Below are 10,229 nucleotides of genomic sequence, written 5' to 3'. Positions count from 1 at the left end.
ATGTAGCTTGAGATTTGGCATCAATCGCGACCGTGTTTCTGTCCAATGCATTGATTCCTGAAGGTGAGAAAGATGGTGCAGTAATGGCGGCTACTGCTTTCTGGTTGCATCTGTCCAGCCAAAAATGATAATAATAATGAGAAATTGACCTTGCCAAAGGGTTTGTGTCAAACGTGGCACGCTAGTTAGCCGATCACACTTGATTTATCCAACACGACTTAAATGCAAGTCATGACAAGGTTACTACGTGGATTCACACGATAACTTCCAACACGAGCCCGAATTGCCTTCGCGCCACACACACACAACGCGATCCATTCGAGGGTGAGACTCGCGAGCCTCCGTATTCTAACTCGTTCACCTCTGTCTACATCACATGTTAAAGTAACCATCATCATTTCAATAATAATAATAATAATAATAATAATAATAATATTATTATTATTATTATTATTATAAAACATCTTCTCACTCACGGTAGAATCTTCAAACATATGGTCGTTGTAGACCCTTTTAGAAGATTTAGTTTGCTTAGGATAGTCGAGTGTACGAAATTCTCATAGGTATGAAATTCTGAAAAAGTAACTGAGTTGGATGTATTATATATTTTGTATTTTTATAAGAAATTATTTTTACTGACTTGGATACCGTATGTGATAATAACTTTAGTATTTAGCAAAGCTCTGCTCAAATTTCAGTACATGAAACAGTTTTCTCTAACAAGTTACTATAAAAATATTGCTTCCTGATTGCTTGTCGGATGATCAAAGATTTTTCTTTACCAAATACAGAAAAGGAATTCAGTGGCTTCCATTTCAGGAAAGAAATCTAAAGACACTCTGTTTCAGTCATGTACAGGGAAACAAGCTAGCAAGATTTCAAACTCAAAAATTGAACTTTGTACAATGAGAATTATGTGGCTGATTGCTGTTTGAATAGGGGAGCGAGTGGAAGAAGAGAGAGCGTTCACTCGCCGGAGAAGAAAGGCTAAAATTGCAGGGTTTTCACTGGTAGAGGCGGTGGGAGTTGATTTTGTGATTCCTCTGTTCATGGCGGGAGTCGGGCTGGCTAGTAGTGCTCCCACAGGAATGGTTCCTCCATTTGGAACTCGACGGCATGCTCCGCCGGGAGCCAGGCGGAGGACGGGGAAGAAGCGGCGTAGCACAGCGATTCATTCCCGCCGCCGCCGCCGCCGGCGTCCAGGAACAGGTCGGGGAGATCGAACAGCGCTTCGTCGGCATCGTCGCTGGTGGAGGGGGTGGGGTGGTCCGGGGTACTGAGGGCTGCGGCGAGGGCGGCGGCGGCCTGGACGTCCTTGGGCGACGCGGAGGCGGGGCGCGGGAATTCGGCGACCAAATGCGGGAAGTTGAGGTGGGCGGAGGGGCCCTTCACGGCCAGCGCGGCCACGTCGTGCGCCCGCGCCGCCATCTCCGGCTTCGGGAAGGTCCCCAGCCAGATCCGCGACTTCTTCCGCGGCTCGCGGATCTCCGACACCCACTTCCCCCAGCTCCGCATCCGCACGCCTCGGTACAGCGGGTGCTTCCCGTCGCTTCTCCTCTTCTTCCCTCCTTCTCCTCCCCCACTGCCGCCATCAGACCCACCAGCACCCTTGTGAGCCTCCTCCTCGGCATTGATAGCACTGAAACCAGAGGAAGATAAGGACGACGACGACGAAGAAGAAAAAGAAGAAGAGGAGGAGGAAGAGGCGGAGGAGTTGGGTTCGCAATCCTCCATCGCCATGGCCGCGGTGGGTGGAAGATCGTACCGAAGTGGTTGCATAAATAGCAACGTGAGGACGGCCACCGCGTTCCGATTCCCGTAAATGGAAAACGCACGCGTAAACCGATAGGTCATTTTTCATTTCACCCCAAAATTACAAAAAAAAAAATTACTAATAAAAGAATAAAATATTAGACATAATTGGAGAGCGTGGTCCAGGCCGGGTTGGCCCACAGAGAGGCCTCAGCTCGCTGCATGTGAGGCCCACGATTTCGTCCGATTTCAATGATTAGCGAGGGACGACGTCACGCTGATGCGAGGCGAGGACAGAGAACAGGACAAGACTTACAGATACGTCCAGAAGTTTCGTGGGGTTGAAATTCGTTATGCATTCCATTTCTTTCCTTTTATTTTTTTTGAAATAGATTTATTATTATGGACACGTCCAATTGGCAATTGGCACGTGGATAAGTTGGCATGTCGTTAGGAAGAATCTAATAGAGCCAGGTGGGCAAGAAATTTGTCTAGTGTTCAATTATATATGAAGGTTACTATCATTGTTATATGTATGTATACAAGAAAATATATGCGTATGGTGTGATACTATGTATATGAAAAATGTGCGTATATTTTCATACGAGGCTTTCTTTCGCGAGGCGATTACTACTTTAGGGTTTTCCATCCTCTCTTGCTCTAATTTTCTTTGCATCTCATGTATATCATGAATATTGCTCATCCATTTGATAATTGATATATACAGCGGAAGATAGGGTGATCAATTTGTAGTTAAATTCATGTACAATTTAACAATATATATAATGCGGCGATAAGAAAGAGTCCATCTGGCATGAGTCAATTATCACGGTGTAGGTCAAAGTCAAGACTTAAGCAAGGCTCGTCCACTTAACTCGGGCGAACGTGACTACATCGGTCTATCGGATGAACCACTGTCCGACCGGATGAACCAGAGAACGAGTCGAGCGAGCAACTCGTCCGGCTTCGGGGTATGACATTGTACGTATTAATAACGAACCGATAAAATGATAAAAGAGGTAAAGACTGAGATACTTAATAAAGGGAAGAGAAAATAAAAGAGAACATTCCATCTATCATTGAATGCAAAGAAGCCAAGACAAAATAGTCTTCTGCCGATGATTAATATTAGTTCCATGAATGTGAGAAGCCAAGACAAAGATGTCTTCTTCCGGTAATTAATATCATTAAATAGGGGAAGATAGAGGGTCACTAAGAAAGGTATAAAAGAGTATGCTAAGTATGAAGAAGGTAGGATTGATCTCTATCTTTATTATTCTCGATTTCTTTTCCTACTATTATTTCTAACTTGAGTGTCGGAGGGCCAATGCCAAGGACCCCTTCCCTGGCTCGGTTGTTTTGCAAAGGAACGGGGTCTTCATCCAGTCAGAAGAGCTATCGCATCCCCGGGCGCCGAACAGACACTTGCTCGGGTTCAGATTCATCCCGTATGTTTTCAAGGTTCGACATGTTTCTTTGATATCTACACACAGATCAGTAGCTCGGATTGACTATATTAATATGTCATCGACGTATATCTCCAAGTTATGGTCGATCTAATTCCGAAACACCTTGTTCATGAGCCTCTAGTAGGTGGCACCGGTGTTCTTCAGTCCAAAAGACATGACGTTGTAGCAGAACGTTCCGTCGACCGTGATAAAGCTAACATTTTCTTGATCTTCTTTAGCGAGCGACACTTGGTGATAGCCTTGATACGCTTTGAGTATGCAGATCAGCTCGCAGCCCATAGTAGAGTCCACCATCTGGTCTATCTGGGGTAGCGAATAAAAATCCTTCGAGCACGCCTTATTCAAGTCACGGAAGTCGATGCACACCCGTCATTTGTTACCCAACTTAAAGACCAACATAACATTAGCGAGCCAGCTCGAGAACAGGACTTCTCGAATGTGGCCGACCTCTAATAATTTCTCCATTTCTTTCCGGATGATCAGGTTTTGTTCCGCGCTCAAGTCCCTTTTCCGCTGCTTCATGGGTCGGGCGTCTGGTCAGATATGAAGCTCGTGTTGGGCGACGCTCGGCGAGATTCTGGGGAGCTCGTGGGTCGACTAGGCGAACACTTCATGATTCCACCTAAGGTAAGCAGACAGCTCTGCCTTTTCTCATTCTCTAGATCGGCAGTAATGAAGGTGGTCGCTTCCGACTGGCTTGGGTGGATCTGGACCTTCTCCTTTTCTTTATAAACTAGCATAGGGGGCTTCTCAATGATGGCATTCACCTCCAAGCGCTAATTTTTCCGAGCGGTCCTTGCTTCTGATTTGACCATCTTGACATAGCATCGCCGAGCGGCCAATTGGTCACCTTTGACTTCTCTCACCTTGTTGTCCATCAGGAACTTAATCTTCTAACAGTAGGTAGACACTGCCGCTCGAAACTCATTGAGGGTCGGTCGGCCTAATATAACGTTGTAGGTCGACGGGGCGTCTACCACAATGAAGTTCGTGGTCCTTGTCCTCTTCAGGGTCGGTTGGCCTATTATTGGGAAGGAGGGCCAGACAGTTCACCTTGGTCGGAGACCAGCTGTATAAGAGAGTATTTTCTAGACCAATGCTTAAGTACGTGGCACCAGAGGATGCAAAATACATTCTATAGGAAGTGCACCAAGGCTTATGTGGAAGTCATCCGAGTGACCGTTCGCTGGCTCGAAGATTTTCCTGGCCGGATATTTTTTTTTCCAACTCTCCAAGAGGATGCCGCTCAAATAGTAGCCACATGCCTATCTTGTCAAAGGTATCACAACATCCCACACTGACCAACCAAGGAGATGAAGGCATCCATAGTGTCTTGCTCGTTCGACTAATGGGGCATGGACATCATGGGGTCGTTTTCCATGGCGACTGGTTAGCGGAGGTTCTTGCTCATTGCGGTGGATTACTTCTTAAAGTGGGTGGAGACCAAGCCACTGGCAAAAAAAAGTGAACATATGGTCATCAAATTCATCTAGCAGAACATCTTGTGTCGGTTCGGCATCCCCGCCGACTCGTCTCGGATAATGGGAGGCAGTTCACGGGTCGAAGGCTCAGGGAGTGGTGCGAAGGCTATGACATCCGGCAGGCCTTAACCTCGGTGGCCTACCCCCCCCCCCCCCCCCCAAAGCAATGGTCAGGTGGAAGTCACAAATCGAGAGATCCTTAGAGGCTTACGAGCTCGGCTCGACCACGTCGGGGGCAGCTGAGTCGACGAGCTCCTGAGTGTCTTGTGGGAACTTTGCACTACTCCAAAGAAGGCGACCGGTGCAACACCATTCCAGCTGATGTATGGAGGAGAAGCAGTGGTCCCCATAGAGGTTGGAGTAGAATCCAACCGGGTGCGACTCTACGACGAGGGAAACACTGAGCAGAGGTTATTGGAGCTCGACTTGGTAGAGGAAATGCGGGATAAAGTTGTCGCTCGTCTAATGACATACTGACAACGGATGAGGCAGAACTACAATCGAAGGGTGATCTCGAGGTCTTTCCAAGTCGGTGATCTGGTGTGGAAGAGAATCAAGTCAGTCGGCAACGTCACGAAGCTCAAGGCACCATGGGGAGGACCTTACAAAATCATGCAGAAACTCCGTTCGGGGACCTACTAATTGGAGGACAAAGACGGAAGACGACTCAAGCGGTTGTGGAGCGCGAACCATCTCTAACGATACAGGGTCGAATGAGAGGTGCGCGAGTGAATATATGATGTATCTGTATAAGTGTGTGTCTTCTAAATACAGGATAAACATGAATAAAAAGCACAAGTCTTCTAAACTGTTGAGCCGATCGGCCAAGTTAAAAGTCGAGTGATGACTATAAACTCCTGTCTACGCATTGCAATCATCGAGTGGTGACGTTAAACCTCGATCTTCACCAACCGTCGAGCAACGACATTATACCCCGGTCTTCACCTACCGTCAAGTTGCGACATTAAATCCTGATCTTCACCAACCGTCGGGCGGCGATGTTAAACCCCGGTCTTCACCAATCGTCGAGCGGCGACGTTAAACCCCGGTCTTAACCAACCATCCAGGAGCAACATTAAACCCCGTCTTAGGACCCTTAGCGGCCGACTAGAGAGGGGTGAATAGTCCCTGCACAAATCAAAACAAAAAGAACCTTTCTCAAATTATGACTTAAATAAAATAAACACTTGCATAAAAGAATAAAGAAACTGAAAAGAAAGAGGCACAGGGAATTACTTGGTTACAACCGGGGAGGTTATTAATCCAAGATAAAAAAGCGCACTAAAAAATCTCCTCTGGGTGGAGAAAGTTCTTACAACATTCAAAGCTCACAAAACAAAGCTAAACAAGAACTAGGAAGTGTAAAAGTATTGTTTCAAACTATTTTGCGTTGTTGTTAGCTTCTGGGAGTAGGTCTGCTTATATAGCCCTGCTCGGGCACCTGGAAGGGTTCCAGGCGCCTGGAGGGGATAAAATTTTATCCCTTTCACGACGGATTGCGGTCAAACGTGATCTGGATAAAATTCGATTCTAGGCGCCCGGAAGGGTTTCGAGCGCTTGGACCAAGAAAGTCAACCAAGTTGACTTTTTTTCAGTCCAGGCCTTCCACTCCGGTTTCGCTCGCCTCTATCCGGGTCTTCCGCTTCGATTCCTCTTTCTTGGGTGATCTCGGCCATCCAGAATAGGGCTCACTCGAACCCAACTTCGACCTTCTCAAGCAAGCTTCTGCTCCTGACTTCTCATCCCTTGGAAAGCCAAGCACCTCCTTCTCGTCCGCCCGTGTACTCTTCTGCAACACCTCGTCCCTCAGACGCACCAAGCCCATCGGTTCTCTCCCATGTCGTCTTTCTCGCTAGATGCGTCTTTTGCTCGACATCCTTTGCTCCTAAGTTTCTGCACACTTAGACACAGGATTAAACACAACAGGATCTAACCTAATTTGTTTGATCACATCAAAACAACCTTGGAGTATCAATAATCTTCCCCTTTTTGATGTGAGCAACTCAAGTTAAGTTAGGATAAACTAACATAAAGTAAAAGAAATAAATTTACAATTTAAAATGCAAAAATTTAAACTACCTCCCCCTACACTTAATCTTCCCTTCTCCCCCTTTGATTACATAAAAAATGAGGTACCAAAAGAAATCTAAGGGTAAATTTTTCAAAAAATAGGAAAGTTTTTAGTTGAAAGAAAATCTAATTTTCAATATTTTGAAAAAACTTATCAAGTTTTTAAAAATTTTGAAAATAATTTTGATAGCACTTAAAAAATTACAATAATTTTAGAAAAAAAAATTCTAAGTAAAAATATTTTTGATATCACAAAAAAAAAATTGTAACATCAATAATTTCCTAAGTTAAACAAATTTGCAAAAAATAATTTTGTAGAAATAATTTTGGTAAAGTAAAGTTGATACTTTAAAAAAAAACTTAAGTCTTTAAAAAAATTTCTAAGCTAAAAACACCAAAAAAAAAATGTTTGAGTAACTATTTAAAGCATTATTTAATTACAATTAAATATTTTATCAGTTAGTAAATTAAACATTTTATTTCATTAATTGACTTCCAGAATGTGGCGAGGCACTAGACCTTTTTAGTTATTGGAGCAACAACCACTTTCTAGACAAACCCTATTAAGGAAATCAAACATTTAATTTTCTCGTTAAAAGCCCTAAGTCTAATTAAAGTTCAATTTATATAAGATTTGGGAACCCAATATAGGTTCCTTCCAACTAGATTAATTAGAAATCTCTTAGGAATATATTTCTGAGAAATTTTTCTAATTTATCCCTTGTGCTAATCAAAATACCAATTCAAATTATTATATTTCCTAATATTTTGATTTTTTACATTTAAGCATACACAATTTTTCAAGTCTTTTACTTGTATTTTCAATTTATCATTTTTCAATTTTAATTTTTCAAAATCTTCTAATAGACAGGATTTGGCTAGAATTAATTTTAATTCTTTATTTTCTTTTTCTAGTTTGCAACAGTGTTTAAATAATAATTTAACAAATTTAAATAACTTATTAGGAGGAAGAGATCGTACCTAACTTACCTTGTCGATCTCGTTATCCGTAGCTCCCTTGAACTGCTGCTTTCTTTCGAAGACTCTCCCCCTTCATAAATGTTCATCTACGATGAGCTTTCTGTGTCCTCAGGAAGGAATTTGGCTATTAGGGTTGTCCCGACAATTTCCTCAGTCTTGGATTCTTCTGACGACGACTCGGTGTCCATCGAGGAGTTGGATTCAGTTTCAATTAGTTCTTCATAGAGCTTCAAGAACTTTTCTCAAAGTTCTTTTGCACTTTATAGTTATTGATTTTGTTGAGATCCTCCACAGGTAGTATGCTTATTAGATGATATTCAGCCTTACCATTTAACGTAAAGTCGTCGTGCTGCTTTTTGGTCCAGAGGTATTTTTCAATTTCTTCTCCGTTTGTGTCTTTGGTGCTTTATAACTATATTTCATTATTAATAAAATATTAAAATCTATTTTAACAAATACCTTCAATCGTCGCTTCCAAAACATGAACTCCCACTCGAACGTTGGTGGGTAGATATTAGCTTTGGCCATCTCGTTGCTTCAATCGACGGTTAGACCTTTTGAGGAATCCTGGCTCTGATACCACTTGTTAGAACCCTTGTCAGTCGGCTAGAGGGGGGCTGAATAGCCCCTGCATGAATCAAAACAATAAGAACCTTTCTTAGCTTATAACTTAAATAAAATAAACACTTGCATAAAAGAATAAAGAAACTGAAAAGAAAGAGGCACAACGAACTACTTGGTTACAACCGGAGAGGTTGTTAATCCAAGATGAAAAAATGTACTAAAAAATCTCCTCTAGGTGGAGAAACCTCTTATAGCATTCAAAGCTCACAAAACAAAGCTAAATAAGAACTAGGAAATGCACAAGTGTTGTTTCAAACTATTCTGCATTGTTGTTAGCTTATGGGAGAAGGGCTGCTTATATAGCCCTCTTAGGACGCCGTGAAGGGTTCCAAGCGTTTGGAGGGGGATAAAATTTTATCCCCTTCGTAATGGATTGCGGTCAAATGCGATCCGGTTAAAATCCAATTTTGGGCGCTCGGAAGAGTTTCAAGCGCTTGGACCAGGAAAGTAGTCTAGGCCTTCCGCTCCAGTTTCGCTCGCTTCGGTCCGGGTCTTCCGCTCTGGTTCCTCTTGCTTGGGTGATCTCGACCATCCGGACTCACCCGAACCCAACTTCCGGCCTTCTCGAGCAAGCTTCCGCTCCTGGCTTCTTGTCCCTCGAAAACGTCGCACGCCTCTTTCTCGTCCGCCCGTGTACTTTTCCGCAGCACCTCATCCCTCAGACGCACCGAGCCAGTCGGCTCTCTACCGTGTCGTTCTTCTCGCTAGTTGTGTCTTTTGCTTGACATCCTGTGTTCCTAAGTTCCTGCACACTTAGACACAGGATTAAACACAACACGACCTAACATAAATTATTTGATCACATCAAAATAACCTTGGTGTACCAACACCCCGGTCTTCACTAGTCGTCGAGCGGCGACGTTAAACCCCAGTCTTCACCAACCGTCGAGCGATGACGTTAAACCCCGATCTTCACCAACCGTCGAGCGGTGTCGTTAAACCCCGATCTTCGTCAACCATCGAGAGATGACATTAAACCCATATCTACGCCATTTAACGGTCGAGTGACAACCTTAAACTCATGTCTACACCATTCAGCAGTCGAGCGGTGACCTTAAACTCATGTCTATGTCATTCATCGGTCAATCAACGACCTTATACCCTTAATTTTCAGCAATGGTCGAGCGACGACCTTAAATCCAAGACTTCAATCGGCATCAAAGGTCGATCCAGAAATGTTGCTCAAAAGCAATGGTTTTCACTATAAGATGGTCGCTCAACAATCATGAATTGATTGATCGGTTATGAAAATGGATAGTCTGTTGTCGATCGGAAGGTCATAAAGCCACATTGGTAAGCGCATTATGGTAAGCGGTTCACAAATCGAAAAAAATGAAAAGGAAGAGTTGAACGATACAGAACAAAGGAGTGACATTAAGTAAAAAGGTTTGCCGAATGGGCGAACTATTCGTTAGCACTTGCATATTTTTTATAAGCCCAAAAAACGTAGTACAAAAAGAAGGTGCGCGGGAGCAGGCTTATTCAAAATAATCTAGAACATCGTTGGACAGCAACTCGGTCATCTTATCCCAGCTGATGACCTTGCTCGTCAGGGCAGTCAGAATGTAACCGCCGTCATTCAGTTGATCGAGCATCCCGTCGATCGTAAGGTTGAAGAGACGGAGTGCCCGATTGGTGACCTTGTCATTGAAGGCATCCGAGCAGAGGTAAGCCTTTTTCTGTGCCTCGAACCGGGTGGATTCTGCATCTTGGTAAAATTGTAGCGCTGCACAGGAGGCTTCCAAGTATGCCTTCATCTAGACCAGCTCCTCATCTTTGGCGTCAAGCTGGGCCTTCGCTGCAGATCGATCGGCCGACCTGCCTTCTCCTTTGGCGCTCAGCGAGGCCTCCA

At 43.9% G+C, this 10,229-nt stretch overlaps 1 protein-coding gene across 1 annotated transcript; it reads right to left on the bottom strand.

Moving 5' to 3' along the window:
* Nucleotides 1–654: 654 nt before the first annotated feature.
* LOC122053940 (ethylene-responsive transcription factor ERF039-like) lies at nt 655–1,770 on the bottom strand. The gene has a single exon (XM_042615839.1). It carries the CDS (start codon nt 1,738–1,740, stop codon nt 1,069–1,071), a length of 672 nt encoding a protein of 223 aa, XP_042471773.1. The 5' UTR covers nt 1,741–1,770; the 3' UTR covers nt 655–1,068.
* Nucleotides 1,771–10,229: the final 8,459 nt, after the last annotated feature.

The sequence above is a fragment of the Zingiber officinale genome, chromosome 3A, assembly GCF_018446385.1.
Source record: "Zingiber officinale cultivar Zhangliang chromosome 3A, Zo_v1.1, whole genome shotgun sequence".
Lineage (NCBI taxonomy): Eukaryota > Viridiplantae > Streptophyta > Magnoliopsida > Zingiberales > Zingiberaceae > Zingiber > Zingiber officinale.
This window is presented reverse-complemented; position numbering and strand designations above follow the sequence as displayed.